This window comes from Oryctolagus cuniculus, chromosome 12 (assembly GCF_964237555.1).
Source record: "Oryctolagus cuniculus chromosome 12, mOryCun1.1, whole genome shotgun sequence".
NCBI classification, from domain to species: Eukaryota; Metazoa; Chordata; class Mammalia; order Lagomorpha; family Leporidae; genus Oryctolagus; species Oryctolagus cuniculus.
Window position 1 is genome coordinate 68,061,813 of NC_091443.1, and position 25,914 is coordinate 68,087,726.

General features: G+C 49.8%; 1 protein-coding gene, 1 long non-coding RNA gene and 1 other non-coding gene across 11 annotated transcripts in view; all 3 read left to right on the forward strand.

Annotated features, from left to right (window-relative positions):
• The first annotated feature begins 3,409 nt into the window (after nt 1-3,409).
• Nucleotides 3,410-9,184, forward strand: C12H15orf48 (chromosome 12 C15orf48 homolog). The gene is made up of 5 exons (XM_008269065.4): nt 3,410-3,602; nt 3,718-3,779; nt 3,951-4,036; nt 5,021-5,081; nt 8,796-9,184. The coding sequence occupies exons 2-5, from the start codon at nt 3,744-3,746 to the stop codon at nt 8,862-8,864; spliced, it is 252 nt and encodes an 83-aa protein (XP_008267287.1). The 5' UTR covers nt 3,410-3,602; nt 3,718-3,743; the 3' UTR covers nt 8,865-9,184.
• On the forward strand, nt 8,909-8,966 carry MIR147 (microRNA mir-147). The gene has a single exon (NR_162542.1). It is a non-coding gene; the product is annotated as a microRNA mir-147 (primary transcript).
• Nucleotides 9,185-22,736: 13,552 nt separating the features above from the next.
• LOC103351113 (uncharacterized) overlaps nt 22,737-25,914 on the forward strand; it is a 45,203-nt gene continuing 42,025 nt past the window's right edge. For 4 of the 9 annotated variants that reach the window (XR_011380899.1, XR_011380897.1, XR_011380896.1 and 1 more), the window contains exons 1-2: nt 22,737-23,129; nt 25,614-25,710. This is a non-coding gene — a long non-coding RNA (uncharacterized lncRNA). Of the gene's footprint in view, nt 23,130-23,361; nt 23,580-24,037; nt 24,171-25,613; nt 25,711-25,914 lie in introns of those variants that run through there. The other 5 variants (XR_011380894.1, XR_011380893.1, XR_011380895.1 and 2 more) reach the window with 3 other exon arrangements.

Here is a 25,914-nt window from a genome sequence, read left to right on the forward strand (position 1 = left end):
ACTCTTGGGCATTCATGAAAGGGGTGAAAATGTGGCTTTTTGGATTTTATTCTCACCGCTGCAAATAAAAACAAGCAGATTTGAAGGTTATATGGGGAAACTGTAACCACTTACTCTTGTACATTTTAAAAATGAAACTGAACATTTCCAACCATACATAAAAATAGAGTAACACCCCCCCACATGTCTATCATCTACAATTAATTTGGTAACTTTGCTTAATTTGTCTTTATTTTTCCCCCAAAGAAACCTTTTACTTAAGGAATACAAATTCATGCATTTCATAAGTATAACTTTAGGAATATAGTGATTCTTCCCACCATACCTGCCCTCCTACTCCTACTCCCACCCCTCCCCCTCCTCCCTCTCCCATTCCCAGTCCCATTCTCCACTAAGATTCATTTTGATTAAATTTATGCAAAGAAGACCAACTCTATACTAAGTAAACAATTCAATAATTTGCACACACACAAAAAAACTACCTCAACAGTTGAGACAAGGACTGTTCAAAGTCATTGCATCTTGAAGTTAATTTCAATTTTTTTTAGAAAATTAACTTTAAAGAAGCACCCAAAATGATACATCTTTTGTAAGCACTTAGACATAATTATAATACAACTCTTGGAGGACAAAGGTCCTGCATGGAAGTTAGAGCACAGTGACTCCTGTTATAAATTTAACAATTAACACTCCCATGTATGACATCAGTGACCACCTGAGGCTATTGACATGAGCTGCTAATTTATCTTTTACTTAAAATATTTTAAAGTGAATCTTGGACATCATGATATTTATACACTTATGTATTTTCATATATAAATCACTTCAAAAGGGCCGACAATTTTTATAGAACCATAATGCCATATCATACCTAACAAAATAAGCCACACAGATGGTGCCTGATTTAACACAGTTTGGCTTGCATTCAATGGACACCTACTTTGAATTTGTAATTTGGAGTTTGTTGCTTTTTCCGGGCTAGCAATGTGTAGCAGAGTCTCTCACTTTCTCTCTCTCTCTCTGTAAAGACTTATTTATTCATTTAAAAGTCAGAGATACTGAGAGAGGGAGAGGCCTTCCATCCGCTGGTTCATTCTCGAGGCCAGGCCAAAACCATGGGCTTCTTCCAAGTCTCCCACATGGGTGGCAGGGGCCAAACACCTGGACCATCTTCCACTGCTTTCCCAGGCACATTATCAGGGAGCTGGATCAGAAATGGAGCAGCAGGGACTTGAACTGGTGTCTGTATGGGATGCTGGCCTTGTAGGCAGCAGCTTTACCTGCTGCACTGCAGCACTGGCCCCAGGTTTCCTTTTACTGTTACCATATGCCTGGGCTCTTTTCAAGTTTCCCCAGTTTTCCCAACGTGTCTTTGATTGGTCTGTTTGCAAGGCCAAATAAGTGCCCCTACGTTTATTAAGCTTTCTGTGAGTCAGAAGCCATCACCTGACTGACACCAGTTCATGCCCTGGGTTATTTGTGAGTGCTGAATAGTAAGCTCTGTGAAATGAGGAACTCATGTATTTAATTCTACCACCGCAACAACATCTGTGCTACTACAGAATACCACATAGTGGAAAGAAGTGATTTGGCAAAATAGGGCTCCCGGGTCGCTGCTAGGCAGGGCTACTCATGTCAGTCTGGGAGGCAGGATGCATTTCTGCAGGATTTCTTACTCCCTCACTTCCTCCTTTTCTTTCTTCCTCTCCCCTTTCTTTTCCCACTCTTCCTTCCTTCCCAGAAAAAACTTAACATTGTTAACCAAATGAGACTTATTAATCACCTGATGAAAACAGCCTTAAAAGAATCTTGCAGATGGGGCCAGCGCTGTGGCTCAGTGGGTTAACACCCTGGCCTGTCCCATATAGGCGCCAGTTCTAGTCCTGGCTGCTCCTCTTCCCATCCAGCTCTCTGCTATGGGAAGGCAGTGGAGGATGACCCAAGTCCTTGGGCCCCTGCACCCGCTTGGGAGACCCAGAAGAGGCTCCCGGCTCCTGGCTTTGGATTGGCGCAGCTCCGGCCATTGAGGCCATCTGGAGAGTGAACCATCGGATGGAAGACCTCTCTCTCTCTCTGCCTCTCCTCTCTCTAACTCTGTCTTTCAAATAAATAAATAAATCTTAAAAAAAAAAAAATCTTGCAGAAAGTGCATTATAAGGCTCCTCTGATTCTCTGTTACACAACACAGGAAGATTTCATGTTGGATTTTCTTCTAAGCAGCTGATGTGGATCTAGCCAACCAGCCCTTGTCACCACTTACAGCTATGCGCTTACCCAGTATGAACCCCCCCCCCCCAAGCACAAGAAGATGGTGAGAAACTACATTTATGATCTGCCTCACACAAAACAAATCTGCATTGAATGCCCACTCCAGGCTGGGCAGAACGCCATATTCTTAAAAACACTCTAACTTCTTTTTCCAATTCTTTCTCGAGTTAGGTTTATCCCCATTTTTCAGACATAACAAACTGAGACTCATAAAGGTTAAGGGGGTTTTCCTAACGTCAGCCACTGAGGGTGGCGGTGGACGACTTTGGACTGGGATCCACTTGCCTTGCAAAGCTCAGCGCTGCAGCTACAGCGGGGTGGAGACAGATCCCAGTCTGGCCATTCCCGGAGATCGTTAAGGGACGTTACCTGCAAAGTGCTTTTCAGGCCCCGGGCTTCTGCTCCGGACTTAGTCACAGGCGCTAAGAGCGGGGTGCGGAAGAGCGGTGGTGTCGGTTGCACCTCGCCTCTTAGCCGCTGCTAGACCCCAGCATCCCCAGGTCTGCAAACGCGCCCAGCGTGCAGGAATGTTGAGAAGAATCCGGCTCGGTGCGTGGCTCCCAGCCCCCAGCTTAGTGGAATTTGAGTCATTATTCCGAGGCGGACTCCGTGAGGAAAGGCTGCTGGCTTAGGGGAGCGTTAGGAGAGGCCCCAAAGACGAAGCCAGCAGACGCGGTCCTTTGCAGAAACAGATCCTCTCTTGGAAAGCTTTCCAGCTCTTCCTTTTCCTTCAACCCTCGTTTTGCTGTTGTTTTAAAGGGAAAAAAATCAGGAACCCTGGGAGTTATTCCGAAAGAAACTACAATTCAGTTGCACCACCTGTGATTAGATTAATCCCGATTTGCCCGAGTGCACCTGGGAGCTTCCCTCGGCTCCACCCAGGGTGGAGAGTCAACACTAGGACCCCCGGGACCCCCTGTTTCTGCATCTTTTTCCCAGGACCCCTTTATAAAGGGCTGATCTTCTCTAGACTTGGCCTTCAGCACGCCCCTAGATTTTAGTCTCCACCTCCCACACCCGAACCTCGCTAGGACTCCGGGCAGGCGCCAGAGCGACCCACGGCGACAGGTTAAGAACACGGCGAGCGGCAGGGGGCGCCCGCGATCCGCCGCGCCACGTCTGCCCGCCCGGTGTCCTGCAGGGAGCGCCCGCGCGGAGCGGCGAAGGCGAGTCGAGGTGCCGCACGCGGTGCTTCCCGCTCCGCGTGACCAGAACGCCGCGGCCCGGCCCTTCCGCGGCGGTTGAGGTCCGTATATAAGATGAGGCGGCCGAGGGCAGACTGGGTTTTGGCGTTGGGCTCCTGCGCGCGCCGCCCCGCCCCGCCCTCCCGCCAGGTGAGTCGCGTTGGCTTTGGAGCATGTGGGTGGGTGGGTGCCCGCCAGGGTGGGTCCTGGAGGCCGAAGTGTTGATCAATAGCTTGGATTTTTTTTTTTCTTTTTTAAATTCTAGATTCTGCATCCTACACGGAAGTCATCATGGGCTTTTTCCAACTCCTGATGAAAAAGAAGGAAGTAAGTTTTAGAAGCAATCAAAAATCTTGCCTGAAAGTGTTAATTTTAAAAGAGGAGAAGATGGTGCCCATTTTGAAGAGAATGTGAGATTGTAGATATAGCTCTTCTGTAATGTTCCAGAAGTTTCCCACAAGGCATCTGAACGTTTTCCTCCCCCCTGTTGTCCGTCAGCTTATTCCTTTAGTGGCCATCATGACCTTTGCGGCGAGTGGAGCCTCAGCGTTCGCCCTGTATTCCTTCAAGAAAACCGACGTGATGTGAGTAGGCCTCCTGGATACACGGTGGTGGTGTTCGGGTGCTCTTTAGTTTCTGAAATGGCACCAGTTTCCTTGGTTTTTCGCCCCCCACGACTAAGAATTCAGACTGTGAACTTGGAGTCAGCACTCAAAAGCACCCTGGCATCAGAAGAAATTGCAGAGACTATTGAGATTAGTTTGTTCCTTTTTTCATCCGTGGGCCCTGCTCCCCTCTCCTGCCATAAAATACAGCTTGATTTCTTTTGAAGTTTTGAAATATGTTTTGGGGATAGATATAGATATAGATATAGATACACATATAAAACAACTCATAATTTTAATTAAGCTTTAACATTTTAACTTATTAGGTCTGTCCCAGTGTGGTCAAATCAGTAGATTCAGTCATCTACAAGGAACCTACTCTTGAACTTTAGACATGAGAAGATAGAATCTAAATATGTACTATGCTTTGGATCTGGGAAGGTCAAATGTACAATATAGAATATACTTTGGATACAGGAAGGTGAAGAATCACATGCCCTGAATATGAGGAAGAGAGAAACTTAAAACTGACCCAGGTCAGTGCAGCTGGAGCAGGCTGTAAGGGGCAGAGTGCCCCGCCCTGGAGCGGAATTAGCTGTGCTGACTCAAGCCCAGGCCCCTGCTCCTCCAGACCCCCGGGGGAAAGAGCGTCGCTGGCTGTCCTGAGCCTGGCAGGTCCACCCCAATGTCACTTAGTTTGTGGGAGAGTTCTCCACTCTGCTTGCGTAGAAGACTACAGACCGCTTATTCGGCAGAGGAATTCATTTTTAATGTTTGCGGCAGACTGTGAAACTCCGTCTGAGACTCCTCTGTCAATTTCAGCATCTGCTGATGCGTCTGGATAGGTAACTTAGGGATGAATGCCTCAGTGTTAAGACTGGTCTGTTTCTCCAGGAGTTAAAGACCCAGTGCCAGTGTTGGTTCAAGTTCACCAATGCTCAGTTCACTTTCTTTTCATTGTAGTGTTGATCGAAAAAGAAATCCGGAACCCTGGGAGACTGTGGATCCAAATGTACCTCAGAAGGTATTGCTAAATTTAAAACACGCAGTTAGCATTTAGCCCAAAGCTCAGCACCTTACACTTGGAGAGAGTCCCAGCTGGTGTGGTGTTAGAGCTTCGGAAGTTTAGTTGGCAGTCCTTGCTCTGTTATTCACGGGTGATTTTAGACAGTCTGGCCTCTCTGAGGCTTTGAGAATCGATAATGGGCACCAGAGTAGAGCTCGACCTTTGAGTTAAAAGGAAAAGAAAGTACACAGAGCCCTTAGCACAGTGCCTGGCCCTCAGCAAACACTCAAGCACACCTGCTGGTCATTGCCAGAATTTGGTATCTCGTTATCCCTTGCTTAGCTGAAGTTAAGGTGGTACACAGCAGGAGCTCCTGAACACAGGAGTGGCATGCTCTTGAAGGGAGATGAACTCCTAATGCACTCATTCTTGTGAGACTCCTGCAGAGGTTAGTTGTTTGCGTTGGACATGTTTGGCAAGTTAGAAACACTGAACTTCTTTAGATCTGTCGGGAAAGTCTTGTGTTTCTGTTAACACAAACTCACAGAGAAGCCTCTCACCACTGGAAGGTCCTTAGGATCCTGAACACTACCCCCAGCTCCCAGGTCCTGGGGCGGTAGAAAACTTGTGTGGATAAAAGGGCATCTCTGAATATGAGTTCTTTGGGAATCCAGAACTGGCCACAGCTCTCTGCTTTTCCTTTACCACGTAACTTAGACCACTTGTGACTTCACTGAGCACTTGCAATGAGGAACTCTTACTGAGTCTCCTCTGTGCCAGGAGCCTGTGTCCATCCACTCCCAAGGGGTAGACACTCTTTTTGGATGTAGGGCTCACATAATAGCTTGGCAAAATATAAAGCCCAGGTTACTGCTGAGTGAGAGCCAGGCAAATGTGTATGACCTTTTTTTTTTTTTTTTTTTCAATTTTGTTTATTTTTTCAAAAAAACAGCTCTTCATTTTGCTGATCTTTTATATTGTTTTTTGTTTCAATTTTGTTTATTCTCTATTTCTTTTCTCCTACTAGTTTCGGGTTTAGTTTGCTGTTATTTTTCTAGGTCCTGGAGATGCATTGATAGCTCATTTATTTAGTGCCTTTCTAATTTCTTGATTATGTACCACTTGCTATTAACTTCCCTCTTAACACTGCTTTTGCTATATCCTATAAGTTTTGAAATGTTGTATTGTTTTTGTTCATTTCCAGAAGTTTTTTTATTTCTCTTTTGATTTCTTCATGATCCACTGCTCATTCAGGAACATGTTGTTCAGTCTCCATGTGTTTATATACATTATAGAGATTCTTGAGTTGTTGATTTCCAGCTTCATTCATTGCAATCAGATATGATTTAGATTTTTTTTTTTTTTTTTGCTAAGACTTGCTTTATGGCCTAGCCTGTGGTCTATCCTGGAGAAAGTTCTGTGCACTGCTTGAAGAATGTATGAAAAGTTCTGTAGATATCCATTTGGTCTATAGTGTTGATTAACTCTGTTGTTTCCCTGCCTGTTTTCTATCTGGTTGATCTGTCCTCTGCTGAAAGTAGAGTATTGAAGTCCCCTATGACTGTTGTATCAGAGTCTTTATCTCCCTTTAGATCCATTAACATTTCTTTGAAATAGCCAGGTGCCCTGTTATTAGGTGTATATACGTTTACAATAGTCATATCTTCCTGTTGAATTGATCCCTTAATCATTACATAGTGCCCCTCTTTGTCTCTTAACAGTTTTTGTGTTAAAGTCCATTTTGCCTGATATTTGGATGGCTACACCAGCTCTTTTTTGGTTTCTGTTGGCATGGAATCTCTTTTTCCATCCTTTCACTTTAATTCTGTGTATATCTTTGTTGGTAATATCTTGTAGGCAACAAATAGATGGGGTTTGTTTTTTAATCCATTCAGCCAGTCTGTATCCTATAACTGCAGCTGAAGCCATTTACATTCAAGGTGATTATTGATAAGTAATGAATTGGCCCTGCCTTTTTTCCATAAATACTCCTATTGTTTACTTTGGATTTCCTTTGTACTTTTCTTGGGAGATTTTCTGCCTTCACCTTCCTTCATAGTAATGACCATGTTTCTGTGTGTAGAGCATTTTTTGTAAGGCTGGACAGGTGCTGACAAATTCTTTGAATTTGTTTGTTATGGAAGGTTTTTATTTCACCTTCATTCATAAATGAGAGCTTTGCAGAGTACAGTATTCTGGGTTGACAGTTTTTTCTCTTAAGACTTGGAATATTTCTCACTATTCTCTCCTAGCCTGTAGAGTTTCTGATGAGAAGTTAGTTGTGAGGCTAACTGGAGATCCTCTGAAAATAATCTGGAATTTCTCTTATGCACATTTTAGATTTTTTTCTTTATGTTTTACTGTGGAGAGTTTGGCTGCAATGTGTTGTGGTGAAGATCTTTTCTGGTCATGTCTATTAGGAGTTCTATGTGCTTCCTATACTTGGATGCCACTTTCTCCAAATTGGAGAAGTTTTCTGTAATTATTTCACTAAAAAGGCCTTCTAATCCATTCTTTCTTTCCACACCTTCAGGAACTCCTAAGACCTGTACGTTGGGTCATTTGATAGTATCCCATAAATCTCCAATACTGTTTTTTAGTTTTCTAATTTCTTCTTTTTTTGGTCTGGCTATAAAATTTCCAGATTTGTCCTCTAACTCAGATATTCTCTCTTCTGCCTCACCATGTCTGTTCTTAAGGCTTTCCACCATCTTTTTTCTTAGTTCTATTGAATTCTTCATTTCTAATATTTCATTTGATTTCTCTTTTTTTTTTTTTTTTTTTTTTGACAGGCAGAGTGGACAGTGAGAGAGAGAGACAGAGAGAAAGGTCTTCCTTTGCCGTTGGTTCACCCTCCAATGGCCGCCGCGGTCGGCGCGCTGCGGCCGGCGCACCGCGCTGATCCGATGGCAGGAGCCAGGAGCCAGGTGCTTTTTCTGGTCTCCCATGGGGTGCAGGGCCCAAGCACCTGGGCCATCCTCCACTGCACTCCCTGGCCACAGCAGAGGGCTGGCCTGGAAGAGGGGCAACCGGGACAGAATCCGGCGCCCCGACCGGGACTAGAACCCGGTGTGCCGGCGCCGCTAGGCAGAGGATTAGCCTAGTGAGCCGCGGCGCCGGCCTCATTTGATTTCTCTTTAAAATTTCAATTTCATGGGAAAAATTTCATTCATGTGATGTACAGATTTCTTTAGTTCATGAATTTGCTTCTGATTATTCTAAGTAATCCTATGATCAATTTTTTGAATTCTGTTTCTGGCATTTCGTCAGTCTCTTCATCTTCACATTCTAGTACTGAAGTGTGTTCTTTGGGGGATGTTTCATTGGTTTCCTTATTCTTGTTTCTTGAATTGCTGCATTTATTATTAGGCATTTCTGGGGATACTTTTTTTTTTCCCCCTGTGATGGCTTTTATCTTTGAACCATGCCTCAGTGGCTTGGTAGAGTGTCTGCTCTTTCAGTGAATCCATGTATGACCTTTGTCTGATCCCTTAACGCTTTGGAAACCAGAGGCTTTTCAGAGGGTTGGAGAATAGAAACCAGTCCCTGTTTCCATTGTTTTGTGTTTGAGAGATAGGAAGGTGGGTTTTCTGTTGGATTTTTTTGTTTTGTTTTGTTTTACTATGAACACTACAGTGATTTTTTTTTCCTAAATGGAACATGGACAAATCCCAAAGGGGGTGTGAGGAAGAAGGGCACATCCTTACTATTTTTATTTCCATTTTCTTAAAGCTTGTGACAATCAACCAACAATGGAAACCCATTGAAGAGTTGCAGAAGGTCCGAAAGGCGACCAAATGACCACTCTTCGCCTCTTTCTTCCCAAGATTACTCTATGAATCTGGTGGAAACATTTCTGCACAGACTAGATTATGGATGGCAGTGTGCGGAAATGCTTCTGCTACATTTTTAGGGTTTATCTGCATTTTCTGGACTCTGGATAAAGCATTCAAGGTAGTGCAGTAATAACCAACTAGTACAAAAATAAGTTTCTGTGTTTATTATTGTACTTTTGAATTTTGCATATTGAAATGTGTATGTTTATGATGCCAGAATGTTTTTCCTGAAATGTACAAAATTTGTAAAGAGATGCCTTTAATAAAATACCATTTGTGCAAAGATTTCTCAATGATTAGGTATATATTTAAATGGCAGAGGAAATCTTTTTATGAGAGAAAAAACACATTTGGAAACACAAAACATCATCTTCTAAATAATATACAGTGCAAATTTGTGTCTAAGCTTTTCCTCCAAGTTCATCAGAAATGGATGCATAAGAGCTGGTAAGTGCAGTGAGGAAGCTGAAACAGGATGAGGATGAGGTGTGAGCTTGGCATGGGGATTGGCCGTGCAGGCGGCGCTGGGACTCCCAGGTAAGGGGAAATGCAGGGTCTGCTGAGAGCAGCCCCCAGGAAGCCAGTGCTGGCCGGGTTGCACCTGCGAGGGTGGTGGAGGGGACGATGGGAAGCAGGGACAGCACCCACAGAGTCTGTGGTTCCTCTTCACTCTGGCCTATGGTAACCTGGAGACTGAAGGTACAGTCATACCCAGCACTCCCCTGGGTACCCTTGAGTGCTGTTAAAAAATGAGATCAGCCGGCGCCGCAGCTCAATAGGCTAATCCTCCAACTAGCGGCGCCGGCACACCAGGTTCTAGTCCTGGTCGGGGCGCTGGATTCTGTCCCTGTTGCCCCCCTTCCAGTCCAGCTCTCTGCTGTGGCCAGGGAGTGCAGTGGAGGATGGCCCAAGTGCTTGGGCCCTGCACCCCATGGGAGACCAGGAGAAGCACCTGGCTCCTGCTTTCAGATCAGCACAGTGCACCGGCCGCAGCGCGGCGGCCATTGGAGGGTGAACCAACGGCAACGGAAGACCTTTCTCTCTGTCTCTCTCTCTCACTGTCCACTCTGCCTGTAAAAATAAAAAAAATGAGATCAAGTCGAAAGTTGCTTTTTGCTTCTTTGAAAAATTGAGATCTACTCTGAAGGGAGGAAGGAACCTCCACTGTGATATGGCCTTGACTAAACAAATTCAGAGTTGGTGAACTCAAGGGGCTTCCATAGCCTAGACAGCTCATAGCAAGAGTCTCGGGTGATTGCTGACGTCATAAATAAGAGTGCCAATTGTTAAATCAACAACGGGAGTCACTGGGTTCATGCTCCCCACGCAGGATCTCTGTCCTTAATATGTTTATCTATGAAACTCAAAAACAACACTACTAGTCGAACAATACCCTATACCTGGTTCGGTTGTGTGAGTGCAACCTGTTGAAATCCCTGCTTAGTATATACTAAATTGATCTTTGGTATATGAAGGTAACCGAAAATGAAACGTGATGAAGGGCGGGATGGGAGAGGAAGTGGGTGAGGGGAGGGCCACGGGAGGGAGGGAGGTCGGGGGGAAGCCACAACAATACAAAAGATGCATTTTATATTCTACTTAAAACTATTGGTTGAGCTCTGTAATTAATACACAATTACTCTTAGGTGTTTAATCAATGCTATAACTAGTACTCAAATAGTATTTTACACTTTATGTTTCTGTGTGGGAGCAAAATGTGGTAATCTTTACTTAACATATGCTAAATTGATCTTCTGTATATAAAGATAATTGAAAATTAATCGTGATGTGAAGGGGAAGGGGAGAGGGAGTGGGAGAGGGGAGCGTTGTGGATGGGAGGGAAGACACGGGGGGGGGGGGGAGGCTATTGTGGTCCATAAGCTGTACTTTGGAAATTTATGCTCATTAAATAAATTTAAAAAAAAAGAAAAATTGAGATCTAATCCATATGCTATAGTAGTCACTCATTTAAATCGCACAATTCAGCAGTTTTCATATATGCGCAAAGTTGTGCAAGAATTTCCATCTAATTTCAGGACACTGTCATCTCTCCTGAAAGGACACTGTGCCCGTTAGCAGTCACTCCCCGTTCCTGACCCCTCTGCCCCCAGCTCAACACAAACATAATGAGCTCAAGTCTCTGGATTTGCCTGTTCTGGATATTTTCTAGCAATGGAAGCATACAATGTGGTTTCTGTGTCTGACTCCTTTCGCACTGCATCCTGTTTTCAAGAGCCATTCATGCTGCCCCACGTCAGCGTTTTGTTCCTTTTTCTGACCAGATCCTATTCCATTGTGTGGATATACCACATGCTGTCTCTCCATGCCTCAGCTGATGGGCGTTCAGGGGGTTTGTACTTTTTGGCTATCTGCCTGTCAAAAAAATAAATAAAAAAAGAAAAGAAAAAGAAGAATGCCAATATGGACAGTCAGGTACTAGTGTTTGTGTGGCCATGTATTTTCAGTTCTCTTGGTCATGCTTTTAGGTTCATTAGCTCTTTTAGATAAAAATGATAAGCTTTTTTTCCTTAAATATCATCTGAATATAATGGAAATATAAATGCTAAGTCCTTGTCAGCTTTATAGCAATAAAATGTAATGAGCTGCTGCTAGAGATTAGGCGGTTCCAAAAGGATTACATCTGGACTGCTTCCTCAACCTTTGCTGTTTCCTCATGACCGCCAGTTTTCGCAGATGAAAATCTCCAGTGTCTAATCTCAAGCAATTACATGTAGCATTGGGAACACATTTTTACCTGCTTAAACTTCTGCAGTAGGGTATGTCCTCATTAAGGAAAATAAAAATGAACAGCCTAGTGATGGTTGGCCAACTAAGAGAGCGAACTGTAAAATGCTTTTTGAAGGATAGCTGTGCCTTCCAACGTTTAAAAACAAACCTGATTGACAAGCAGAGGCTTTCGGGTGTGAACACGGCAATAGAAGGGACTTTTTAGTGTGCTGGGGAGGGCAGTGTTGACACTGTAGGGCTGGGAAACGAGGCGATCCTTTTCCTGCCCGTCATGAAAGGGCGCAGTTGACACTCCTGTAACAAAAGAGCAGTTAGCACGAGCAAAGCATAGCAACTATGATTATAGTTTTAGGAAACATGGAGACTTCGGGTTGAAGACCCAAGGATCCAGGGGCAAGTATCCATTTTTATGCTTAAGTTGCCTGAAGCTTGAACAGACTTAGAGAAATGTAACTGGCCAGAGGGAAGATGATCTAATAGTGACATAGACTGAGGGGAAACCCGGCCAGGGCCGTCTGTCCAGATTCTTCCCGGTGTCTCTGTGCTGCATTGCTGCCTTCCGTGTCGGGCAGGACCTGTCTGGAACGGGGAATCTTATGACCTCTAAGCAAACAAGATCCGCTGGAGAGTTTCCTCATGGCCAACTCGTGCACAGCAAAGAGGAGGGTGCCGGTGGAAACCAGAGCAGTGTTTTTAGGGTTTGCGGCTAGCATTAGGGAGATTCTGGCTTCTGTGCCCTGCCTCTGTGGAGGGAACTTCAATCAATGTGGCTTGTCTCTGGGGAGGTTGGGGGTAAGAGGTGGGCAGGAGCTCAAGGCTCTGCTGCTGAGGGCTTCGCCTTGGGATGTCATTTTCTGAGCCCCAGCTACTTAAGTTTTGGAAAATTTTCTTAACAGGTATGTATTTTAAGATAGTGTTCTCAGCCACTTTACTCAATTTTTTTTATTTTTTAAAATTTCAAGTATACAGAGAAGTTGAAAGATTAGTACAAAGAATACGCTTTTTATTAGCAGTTTGATACAACTGCTGTAGTTGTCTGTACATGTCTGCTTTATAAAAATGAACAGTTTGAAAATAAGTATACAGGCCGGTGCTGTGGCTCAATGGGCTAACCCTCCTCCAGGTTCTAGTCCTGGTCAGGGTGCCTGATTCTGTCCCGGTTGCCCCTCTTCCAGGCCAGCTTTCTGCTGTGGCGCGGGAAGGCAGTGGAGGATGGCCCAAGTGCTTGGTCCCCTGCACCTACATAGGAGACCAGGAGGAAGCACCTGGCTCCTGGCTTCGGACCAGCGTGGTGCACCGGCCACAGTGCGCCGGCCGCAGCGGCCATTGGAGGGTGAACCAACGGTAAAGGAAGACCTTTCTTTCTGTCTGTCTGTCTCTCTCTCTCACTGTCCACTCTGCCTGTAAAAAAAAAAATAAGTATACAGACATCAAGACACTTTTCCACTAAAATCTTAAGCAGCTGCTCACTATGTAAGAAAAGCAGATTCTAGCAGACTGTAATGCCATTATCAGCTCTAATAAAATCAACATGAATTCAATAAGTTCACCTATCATACATACCAATTTAAGTCCAGAATCCAATTCAAGTTTCACTTGTGGCAACTGGTTGTTAGGTTGTGATATACCTGAGAAACATGTGGTCATGAAAATGACTGCAAAGGAGCTCATACAGAATTGTGATCACTATAGGTAATGAGAACATTATCTGGGTAACCTTCCCTTGCATGTGGACTTTAAGACTTTTTACGTTTGAGATAAATTATCATGTAATATAAATATCTAAGCTACATTCTCTGGCAGTCTAGGAAAGGGGGACACACCCATGAGCAAATCAACAATATCATGGCGATAAAGCAAGGGAGAGATGAGCACTTGGCACAAAGGATCCTGTAAACCAGCCAGACTAATTTCTTGAAAAAACAAGAATTAGAAGCCAGGCAATCAAGAGACATGGCTGGGAGGTCTGCAAAAGTTTGTGAAATACATATGAAAGAACTATGCATGGCTTTCAGTGTACTTGAACCAATTTAAAAAAAAAACATTTTTTAAGTATCTTTATTTGAAAGGCAGACACAGAGAACTTCCATCTACTAGTTCACTCCCCAAATACCCAGTACAGTTGGGGCTGGGCCAGGCTAAAGCCAGGAGCCTGAAATTCAATCTGGGTCTCCCACATGGATGGCAGAAAGCTAACTACTTGAGACAACACCTGATTCCTCAGAAGGAAAGCTGGAATCAGCGGAGCTGGTACTCAAACACACTCAGGTCCTCTGGTACGGGATTTGGGATGTGGGTGTCCCAACAGCACCTTCTTTCTTCCCTCCCTCCCTCCCTCCCTCCTTCCTTCTTTCTTATTTCTGCATTTCAAAGAGTGTCACACACAGAGAGACAAAGAGAATTTTCTGTCCACTTGTTCACTCCCCAGATGGCCTCAACAGCCAGGACTGGGTCAGGCCAAAGCCTGGAACTTCATCTGGTTTCCCATGTGGGTAGCAGGGGCCTAGTTAATTACATGGGCCATCTTCCACTGCTTTCCCAGGCACATTAACAGGAAGCTGGATCAGAAATACAGCAGCCAGGACTCGAACCAGGCACTCTGATATGGAATGCTGGCTCTGTGGCTTAACCCACGGCACCACAACACTGGCCCCTCCCAACAACATTGGAATCGCTGTGCCAAAATGCCTGCCTGTAAACTTATCTTTAAATTCCATTTTCCTTGATCCTTTTGGCATATTATAAGTTTACCGAGTACAAAGTTGGCTATGGCAGCTGGAGATGAAGGGTGCACAATGATAGGGCCTTTGAGGACGAAGCTCCATTACTCCAGTGGCCCCGGGGACAGGTGGCAAGGGCCATGATGATCCAAACAATGGTGGCGGGAACAGATGAAAGACGGCCGCATTTGAGAACAGCAGATCTCAAAGCTTAGTGGATATAGCTGAGGGATGTCCAAAATGACTCCCAGATTTATCACCTGTATATCTGGTGGGCAGTGGTGCCAAGATAGGAATGCAAGTGGAAAAGTATGTGTCGGGGTAGGGACGGAGAAAGGAGAAAAGTCAGGCTTTGCGAGCCAGGTGAGCTATGCAGGTGGCTGCACGGAGAGTCAGGAGAAAGCACAGGGAGCGCGGGGCTGTGGTTGGGGTCACCCTCCAGGGCTTCTCCAGGGAAGTGGAGACTGGGCCAAGGGAACATCATCTCGTAGCATGGATGCAGAGAAAGATGTGGATCCAGACCCTGAGGAGGTCTGAAGAGGCCTGGTTAGGGAAGAAGGAGACCCCGCAGAGGCGTGGGGGGCCCCGAGATGAGGCGGCACCCTTCCATGTCAAGATGGCGTTATGTTTCGCAATTCAACCAAAGCCCAGAGACCTTTCAACTTTATGGCCCCCAGCCCTAAGCAAACATCTCTAATTCCTCTTTCATATACACATAAAACATGAAGTAAATGTTCCAAATAGAAAAGTTAAAGCCATATTCCATGTCAGCACACACTGGAGATCAATTTCCGTGAGAAATTCCCGCGCATTCGGGTCGAGACTTCGTGGTAGAGAACGAAACGGCAGCTCTGACCATGTTGCTTCCGAGAAGCCTCTTCAACTAGGCTTCGCCTGTTCAATGAGGTTAACTGTGCGGCTTGGGTGAGCGGTGAAGGGTACAGAAGGTAATAACAGTAGGCCGGCGCCGCGGCTCACTCGGCTAATCCTCCGCCTTGTGGTGCCGGCACAGCGGGTTCTAGTCCCGGTCGGGGCGCCGGATTCTGTTCCGGTTGCCCCTCTTCCAGGCCAGCTCTCTGCTGTGGCCCGGGAGGGCAGTGGAGGATGGTCCAAGTGCTTGGGCCCTGCACCCCATGGGAGACCAGGAGAAGCACCTGGCTCCTGCCTTCGGATCAGCGCAGTGCGCTGGCCGTGGCGGCCATTGGAGGGTGAACCAACGGCAAAGGAAGACCTTTCTCTCTGTCTCTCTCTCTCACTGTCTACTCTGCCTGTCCAAAAAAAAAAAAAAAAAAAAAAAAAAAAAAAAAAAAGGCACCTAACCTGAGCTCAATTACTGTTCCCTTCTCTGTTGTTTTAAAATTGGTTATTACTATAAAGTAGAAAGCTCTTAATGTGTTCAAGATTAGGTTCCCCCAGGAGCAGGGACATAGCCTGCCTGAAAGTCCTGGCTCTCTCCCCCCAGGGACTCCCGGCCCACCTTTGTTTCTCAGCACCCTGATTAGAAACCAAGGGTGCACACACACACCTGCAGACCAATGCATCTCGCCTGCACTCTCACCTACATAGCTACCAGCTGAAGACAAGAACCTCTGTGTATGCACACACGTACACAACCTCGTATCCCAAAAGGACAGGCTGACAAAAAGAATTGTACAAGGGTTTTTTCAAAATGAAGTTAAAGGGTTAGGTTTGGGCTGAGGAAGGGGCCTGGGAGGGGCCTGGCTCCATGCCTCTGCTGGACTGGGCAACCTGGGTGTGTCCCCACGGTTCCTGACGAGCTGGCTCATGGCCTCCTTCCTGGCCGAAAACAAACTCAGACGCCCATGGTGAGTGAGGTCAGTTCAGTTTCAGTTGAAGAAGCTTTGCATAAAAAACAAAAGCTTCTCTCTCCTCTTGACAGGAATGCTCACCCTAAAACTTCCTGGGTGTGCCCAGTGGAGGCGGCGAGGACCAGGCCGCAGGAGCAGGGGGCTTCCCCTGGCACTTTGGGTCCTTGGGGAAATCACTGGACCAGCTGATGTGTGTCGGTGCTCACTGGGCACCAGGCACCTTGCTTTTTAAAAATTTTATTCTCATTGTTATTTGGAAGGAAGAGGGACAGGGACAGAGACAGACAGAGATCTCCCATCCACTGGCTCACTCCCCAAATGCTTGTAAACAGTCAGGGCTGGGCCAGGCAGGAGCCCGGAACTCCATCCGGGTCCCCCAAAAACTCAAGTCCTTGAGCCATCAGCTGGTGCCTCCCAGGATGTGCAGAGCTGGGACTTGAACCAGGCACTCTGATATAGAATATGGATTCCTAAGCAGAAATGCACACCAGGCACCTTTCTCAGCACGTAACACAGGGCTGCATCATTTCATTGAATTCTCTGCATAGCTCTTGGGGCAGGTGCAGCCTTTCAGATGTTGGGGGGTGGATGCTGTGCCCAGCTCATACAGTCCTGCAGTCAGCAGAGCTGGGGTTCGTGCCGTGGGCTTCAGGGTCTGAGAGCTCTGCCACTGCCCAAACTCCCCACCTCTCTAGTTCTAAGGCACCAGCGGTCCGACTGTGGGAGACCAACACTGAGGTTGGCCACGCCGGTTCTTTTCTTGGGGGCTCAGATGTGCGCTACAGCTTCATCCTACCCCAGATAGGGAGAACAGCATCGTGCCTCCTGCAGCTTCCTTCCATTTACAGCGGGAACAAGGAGGGACACCAGGGCAGCACAGGGAGGCTGCTGATGACACAGTGCAGGGCACATGGAGGATGCTCCCGAATGTTTTCTGATTCAATGGAGAGACACATTCTTTTGCAAAAATATCATACCACGATGGATCTCTGATGTACAGAAGCACATTTTTAAAGTATTCTTTTATTCAACAAATATTTAAATGAGAGTCTACTATATATCAACACAACACGCCTGTGTGCAGCAGGAGGCTTGGGCACCATCTGGTCAGTGAGAGTCAATGTTCTGTGTCCCCACACATACACCAGGCTGCCAACCCCTGTCCCACTGGGCCCCAGGTTCTCCAGGCTTTAGGGAGGGCCTGGGGCGGGTCTGAGGCAGGTCTGGGGCACAGTCATGCTTCCCACTGGAGACGGCTGAGGTCACCATTTACTTTCAATATTTGTCCCTGAGTCACTGCCAGGGCCTGGGAAGGGGAAACCCAGCCACTGCCGGCTGAGGCCACCCCTGCAGGCCCTGGGGACAGACACCACGCCCTGAGTCTGGGGTCCAGCGGCAGCAGTCTGTGAAGCCAGGAGCCCACTCCTGCTCTGCTACCCCCGCCCCATCAAGCCTGCTGCTGGGATCTGCAGGGATGGATGGTGCCTTTCCAGTCCCTTCCATCCATGTCAGGTCTGTAGCCCACAAGCCGCCCACCATGGTCCTCACAGCTCTTGGCTCCCACACACCGAAAGCCGGCTGCCGCTCTGGAGGACTCGCGCCTCCGTGCATGGAATTCCCCAGCATGGAGAGGGTGGCAACTCGGGCCACAGGACAGTGGCCGCTGGTGACACTGGGAGAGACTGCGAGGGGGGAAGCGCCAGCCCCGCCCATGCGCTACAGCCCCACAAGCAGCCTCCCAGGCCATCCAGGGAGCATCTCGGCTGCAGGGGGCCTCGCCTTCCACGTCTTACTCCCACTTAGAGCAGGGTTCTCCGCCCCGGGGGGGGAAGTTAGGACCTCTTGGTGCTTGGACTGCACCAGGGACCAGGGACTTCAGGATGGCTTGGAGCGGGGCCCAAGGCACAGCGGTACTTTTTAAATGCTAACCAGGTGTTGGTGGTGTGCAAAGAAGGTGGTGGGCCACTGACTGAAAAAGCAGGCACACGTGCTGGTCTCGCGGTTAAGACACCAGTTAGGACACCTCTGTCCCACACTGCGGTGCCTGATTGAGCCCTGGCTCCAGCTCCCTGCTAATGCAGACCCTGGGAAGCAGTGGTAATGGCTCAGATGATCGGGTTCCAGTCCATATAGGAAACCTGGATTGAGCTCCTAGCTCCCAGCCTGGGCTCCCTCCAGGGCCATTGCGGGCATTTGGTGTGTAAAGAGCAAAATGAAATATCTTCCTCTCACTAATAAATAATTTTTTTCAATACTAAATTTCTCAGATCTTTGGTAGCCTGGCGTGTGCCACCCCCTTCTCCATCCGCAAGAACGATGCTTGTCCTCCAGGGCACAACTCAAATGCACCCTCTTTGACGGGGCCTTCCTTGGCCTCCCTGCCCCTCGTTAATAATATTAGGCATTGTGCTTGGGTGGGTGGGTGCTGGGAATTGTCTGGGTTCCAACCCTGCCTCTACTATGTCCTAGCTGTGCCATTGCCACGTCTGTCCACTTCTGGAAGCCTCAGTCTCCTCATCTGTGACATGGGAATAATTATAATAAAGGTGCCTGCTTGACAGGGTTCTTGGAGATTAAATGCAATAGTCAGTTTGTAGCAGCAGTGGTCAGCAGGCGCTGGCTGTTTCCTTAGCGCAGGTTCTTTTCAGCCTTGTCTGTGCCTTCCAACTGTGAGCTCCTTGAAGGCAGCGCCTGTGTCTGCCCTGGCCCTGTGTCCCTAGGCCTTTGTCTACACGGTGCTTGCACACAGCAGCACGCGAAGTGTTGGACGAATAAAATCCCTCAATAAATGCTTGGGGGGATGCTCATGTGACATTCAGATTTACTTCCCAGTTTAGCTCGGGAGTGAATCCAGAGCCCGTGTAGCCATGTGTTCCACAACTGTCCCTCTTATCGAGTGCTTTCTATGTGCTAGCTTATAAAAACCTGAAGATAAAGACCCAACTGCTGCCATCGAGGAGCGGAGAGCCTGATGGAGCAGCCAGACTGGCCAGCTTGCTCTTTTCTTTCTTGCACTGTAACTGGCCCAGCAGTGATCCAGGCACACCGGAAGGAGGAGGCGCCAGCACAGAGCGAGCAGGGGGAGGGAGCTCACCAGGTGGGGAAGCAAAGACGGCGTGTGAAGGAGCAGCACCTGCAAAGCCAGGGAGGCCCAGAAGCCGTGGCACCTTCCGAGGATGGCGTGGGACGGCAGGAAGGAGCTCAGGGCCCAGAGCGGCGGGGTGGGACTGGGCGGGCAGTTGGTGGCTGGAATGGGCCGTCGGGACTTCAGCCAGCTGGCCAGGGTGCTCGGGCGCACCCGAGCTGGTTTCCTTCTTCAAGGCCATCCTGGTGGCCACTCCTCACCGTGGTGAGTCCCGCCTTAAGAGTCCCTGTCCCCGCCCGGGTGAGGCCTGACAGGCGCGTCAAGGTGTGTGGCTGCTTCTGGGTTAGAAGGGCAGACAAGAGTGGGGGTGGAGGAGGATGGTGGCAGGCAGGTGTGCTGATGATCCTGGTAAGTCTCATTCACTGCAGCTGTAGCTTTCAGGCCAGCTCTGCTGGAAACATCAGGCAGCCTATGACAAACTGGCAAGGCATGGCGGCTAGGCAGGAAGCCTGCCTCCTCTGCTTGTGGGAATCGGGACTCTGCCCTTTACTGTGGTAGTACTTCAGGCATCTAATCCCCGACTCGGGACCTCACTCTGTACTTCTGCACAACGGAGGGGCGAGCTAGGTGATCTTTCAACTCTGCAATTCCAAGGAAGGAGGAAGTTCAGGGAGCAGCCTGGGGTTTGCAGATAAGCCAGGGTGGGGACACCCAGACAGGACAAGGTCTCTCCTAGAAGGGAAATCGGCTTTACAGGGTGGTGCATCTGCAGATACAGAGGAAAAACAAACCCAGAAGCACCCACAACGCGGTCACCTGTGCAGTCCTGGGAGCACCCACAACACAGCTCCCCCTGCAGTCTTGGGAGGTGTGGTCATCATCACTCAGCTCTGTTCTCAGCCACCCACAGGGAGGGAGTGTTGGCTTCCTCCAAGTTGAAGGTCCCCTTCCCAAGACTACACCCACTTGGGTACTGTTTCAAGTTCGGGTCCCCGGAACTTGCATCTGATGGGCTGCAAGCTGTGGTTTCCGTGAGTGTAGGCTTGATTAATCTGCTAGAGTGGCTCACAGAATTCAGAGACAGCCATTTCCAAGTGTACTGTCAAGGACATCGGAGCGGTAGAAATGAGCACCGCATGAAGAACTGGTCACACGGGGTCAGGCATGGAAGGGTCCCCATGGAGTTGGGGGCGCCACCACCTGGCCAGGGATGAGCTCTTGCCCCCACGTGCTCGGTGTCCAGACGCTGTCCAGACGCTGTCCCATTGCAGTCCTGTTGGGTTTTTGTGGAGACACAGGCACTACTGAGGCATGGTCAGCTGGTCTTCCATCTGCTGGTTCACTTCTCAAATGGCCTCAATGGCCACAGCTGGGCCAGGCCAAAGCCAGGAACGCCATCTGGGTTTCCCACGTGAGGGGCGGGGCCTCAGTACAGAGGTCATCTGCAGGCACATTAGCAGGGAGCTAGTTAGGAAGTGGAACAGCTGGGACTGTAACTGGCGCTTCAACATGGGATTCAGATGTTCCAAGTGACAGCGTAGCCCTCTGTGCCGAGTGCCGGCTGTTATGGCTAGTTTTTAAAAAAAATACAAATGCCCACACATGGATTAAGAGTTATTGTTTACTGAGCCAAGGCTGAGTTTACTTTTTTACTGTTTACTTGGCCAGGCTGAGTGTTTACTGAGCCAAGCCCTGCGCTGGTTCAGGAGGTCCAGGGCCCAGGTGGGACAAGGGTCCCAGGAAAGCACCCAGGAGCTCAGAGAAGATGACCTCTAGTGGAGACAGCCTGGAGCCCAGGAGGTGTGGAGGCACAGAGAGAGCTGGCAGGAGGAGGGGCTGCTCGGGACAGGGAGCAGCCGAAGTCAGGCCAGCAGGCAGGAGCCGCTGGTGGTCTATTGTTGAAGCAAGGAGCTGATGGGGAAATGTTCCTTTTCCTGCACGCATCACAGGTGTCATTATCTGCGTCGGAATTTGCTGCATGTCTGTGCAGTTTAGTCACTGCAGGAACTTGGTTCCCAGTGCAATGCCTAGCACATGGCACATAGTACGTGTTCAGTTAAATTGGCGTTACATGAAACAAGGAACTAATTCCTATGTTGATGAGGTTAGATCAGAAAGGGCTATGAAACTGTGAAAATGGGGAATGTTATCCCAAGGGCAATGGGGAGCCACTATCGGTCTTTTCTTACATATTTCTTTCTTTATTTAAAAGGCAGAGTTACAGAGAGAGAGGGAGAGAGATCGTCCATCCACTGGCTCACTCCTCAAATGGCCACAATGGCTAGAAGCCAGGAGCCCCAAACTCCATCCGGGTCTCCCAAGGGGATGCAGGGGCCCAAGCACTTGTGCCATCTTCTGCTGCTTTTCCAGGGCATTATCAGAGAGCTGAATCGGAAGTGGAGAGGCTGGGAAGTGAACTGATGTCCACAGGGGATGTTAGCGTCGCAGGAGGTGGCTTAACTCAGTGGGCCACAGCGCCGGCCCCTCTGGAAGTCTTAAATGCAGGGGTGCCTCGGTCAGCCTGGCACGCCAGGAATCCCTTATTTTGGCTGCAGTCTGGAGAAAGGCTGGAGCTGGAGTCCAGGTGGTAGAGGGGCGACCTGAACTCAAGGGCCGATGTGGGGACAGCACAGATCCCAGAGCTGAATGAGGGAGGCTTGAGCCGGGTGTGCAGGGGCCGACTGGATGCCTGCCGTGAGGGGGCGGGGGACTTGCACGTGACAATGCATTCTAAACCATGACGATGTATACCAAAACGTTTAGCCCAAGAAGTCGTGTCCAGTGCCACTTCGTGACCTCCCTCCCGTGCCGCTGGTCACCCCCCCGCCTATCTCCCTCCTGGCTCCTCAGCCCAGTCCCGACGGCTTCTTCAGGGGTCCGCGCGGCCGCCACAGCCGGATTCGCGCTCCCGGGACGCATCCGAAGGCTTCCTGAGCAGGCACTGACTGGAATAGCCGATTTTGTGTGTGTCAGAAATGAAAAAGTCGTGTTTGAATTTTTGAGGCACTGTTCGGAGGCGTGGGGGCCGGCTGGGGTGGAGGAGGGGTAGGGAGGGCGCGCAGCGTGTGTGTGAGGGGAGGGCTGAGGGGGTCCCTAGCTGCGGGGCGCGGGAGCCCGAGGGGAATGCGGGGTTTGGCAGCTGCGTCGGCCTGAGGGGAGGAGCGAGGCGGGGCTGGGGGAAACACGTCCGCGTGGTGTAGGAATCAGAAAATGCTGGAAGCCCCGGTTTGAGTGGGGAGCGGTAAGGGTGTGGACGCGAGGGCTGGGGGTGTCGAGGAGGGGCAGAGGAGTGAGCGGTCGGGGACGGGCACAGCGCCCTGGGCCCTCATCACCACCTCCTGTTATTCATCCACCCGGCAGGGCCGTGGCCAGGGGCCTGGGAGAGGGACCCCAGCTCCACAGGTCACGGGAACGGCGACTTCTGCAGCTTCCGCAGGCCCGGCTCCCTGGCTGGCTGCACTTTCTCCTCAACCCACTCGTTCTCTCATTTCTGCAGAGAAACCTAGCCCCTTCCCTGCCGGGCCCCTGGACTGCCTCGCCTGAGGTCCCTCAGATGAGGCCTCTGGCCCAGCGATTGCGCCGGCCGCTGCCCGGCTGTGCGCTACTGGGTGGGGTCGCGGGCGCGCCCCGGGCCGGCCCCGCCGGGCTCGCTCCCGCCCCTGCGCGCTCCCCCGGGGCGCTGGAGAAAGAGGCTCTGCGCCGGCAGCAGCAGGTGGGGCGCAGGGCGCGGGCCCCGGATGCTGGGCGCCAGGGCAGAGGGGCGCAGGGACCTCTGAATCAGGCACCGGGGACAAAACCCCGGACTGTAGGCTTTGCCGAGATCTGCGGCGCAGATCCTCCGCCCGAGGGTAAGTTCACACGACTCCGTGGTGTCCCTGAAGGCAGAGTTCGGACCAGACGTGCAGCGGTCCCCAGGCCCTGCGGTCCCTCCGCCCCCGGCCGTGGCTGGGAGCACGTATCACTGCTAAGATGCAGTGACGTGGGGTCGGCGCTGTGGTGTAGCGGGTAAAGCCGCCGCCTGCAGGGCCGGCATCCCATATGGCGCGGGCTAGAGTCCCGGCTGCTCCACTTCCGATCCAGCTCTCTGCTATGGCCTGGGAAGGCAGTGGAGGATGGCCCAAGTCCTTGGACCCCTGCATCCGCATGGGAGACCTGGAAGAAGCTCCTGGCTCCTGGCTTGGGATCGGCCCAGCTGCAGCCCCGTCTATTTGGGAATTGAACCAGTAGATGGAAGACCTCTCTCTCTCTCTGCCTCTGTAACTCTGACTTTCAAATAAATAAATAAATCTTTAAAAAAATGCAGTGACGTGATTCAGAAGTGATGTGTTTTGAGGATCTTGCTTTTAAAAACAGAACTTATTTTCTCCTCCGTTTTTATACTTTAGCAACTGGTTTGCAAAACTGAACATTAAACAGCTCCCGGAAGCAGCACCGGCTGGCCCCAGCAAACCACCAGCACGGCCTGGGCCAAGGGAAAAGGAAGAGACCCCAACCCCCAAAAGTTCAGGGGGCCCTGTTCGCTCGGGCGCACCGTCTCTCCCCGCCCAGCCGCGGCACGCCAGCCGCCTGTCATCAGAATCCCGGTGCGGAAGCAGAGGCGGGGCGGGCAGAGCCTGGCCCTGGGCGCCCCCTCCCTGCCCCCAGCACATAGGCCCTGTGGGCCCGGCGCACCAGCCCCGCAGCCGCAGAGCCAGGAAGTGCGGTGGAGCAACGTCCTTCCCCGCGGAGGTGCGACTTCCTGCGAGGGCGGGAATTTCCACAGCGCGCAGCCCCGCGGTTGCTCAGTCATCCCGAGGAAGCGCAAGAAGAGCACACAAGGGCCGGGGCCTCTCTGTCTCAGCCTCTCTCCCTCCCTGGCTGCCAGGGGCCTGCGCGGGGTCTGCGCAGAGGTGGATGGAGGAGTTTGGGGCGGGCGGGGTGGGGGTGGGGGTGGGGCGCCGCTCCACCGGGGTCCATTTCTCAGCAGCGGGAATGACAAGGAGTCTTGAGTGCGTTCTCAGATTCTGAACGTCTTGGCGCTAGGCCTTGGGGGCATCCGATGTAGCGACCCTTGGCTGCCTCAGGACATGGTTGTACTCTGGCTTGGGGTTCCTGCCGAGGACCCACTCACGGATACCCCGGCTGGCTCCCGCCTGAAGTGTGTGGAACCTGGAGAAAAGGGGTCGCCTTCTCACCACCCCCCAAGGATGCCGGGGCCCCCTGGCTGATGCCCCTGCACTGTAGATGGCCGGCTCCGCCCCCAGCAGGCTGCCCTTGGAAGACCTCCTTTCTGTGTAGAGGTCTCGCCTTGAGTGTGGGGTTGATGTGTGTACTCTCGTTTCTAAGCACAAGAACGCTGGGATCTTGGCCCTCATTCTTTGACTCCCTCCTGGAGAGGGGGCGCTGGGGAGGAGGAAGGCGTGCGGACCTTTGTTCTAACCTGAGTGGGGACCCAGCTCAAGGGGGGGCCTCCGTTCTGAGCAAGTGGACACGGAGGGGGGGAGTGCAGGGGGGGAAGATTGCTGGCTGTCAGTCACGGTCACACGCCATTCATGGGGTGGTGAGTGGGTCTGCTTCCCCATTGGGTTTCGAGGCGCACCAGGCCCGTTTTAAGCAATCGCAAAATCCAATTAACGAAACCAAAATAAAAAACAGAAATGAGGAGAGGGCAGTTGAGTAATACTTAAAATTCCCTGGCCAGCTCCTGATCTACCCGGTGCTCAGAAGCCATGTGGTGTGGGTGGGGGGGTGCCTACCTCTTAGACACAGAGCAGATGTCCTAATGCCAGGCTTGGTCGTTAGTTCTTAATTGGCCCGCAGCTTACCGCTGAGAGCGTTTGCATGGATCCCATGTGCTGCCGCCTGGCTCCGGGCAGCCTCACCTGGGTGAGGCAACGACTCCTTATTTCCTTTATTTTGAACGTTTCTCCCCAAATATTAACATTTTCCCACCAAGAGACCCTGTTCTAGCTGTAATTCCATCTGTTTACAATGGTTGAAAGTTTAATCTCTTTTTAGCATTGTTTACTTGGAAAATATTTTGGGAGGTTTAAAAATCAGACACGGCCACTGCAAGGCTCAAGTGCAGGGCTAGGGCGCCATCTCGTGGCACATTCTGAATATGACAACGTTGACCCTGCACAGAGCCTCTTATAAAGCGGAAAATTAGCTGATTTTAAAAAGGTGGGAAAAGAAGTGCAAGGAGCAACACGTGTAATTGATAAAGGGCTTGTGTCAGAATTTAAAGAAAACTTAGAAATGGATGTAAAACAATGTGAAAATGCAAGACAGGCTTAAAGGAGCAACTTATAAAATTGTGAATTTATTAAAGATGTTTAACTTCTTATTCTTAGAGACTGTTGTGGGAGAAGAGGTGGAGAAAAATCCCAAAATGCCGTGGATTCTCCCCAGGACAGTGGAAGCCTGTATACGCTGAAAATAACTGCGCAGGTAATTCAGAATCTACCCACCAGGGGGCGGACTTCACTTTAGTTCTTTTAAATTTGTGCAACAGAAATGCAAATTAAAACCACAATGAAATGCCACCACCTGGCCTCCAAGAGGGTTAAAACGGAAAGACTGACAATGCTTAGGTGGCAAAATGTGGGTCAGCGGGCCCTCTCATTGCTGGACGGAGTACAAATTGGTACAACA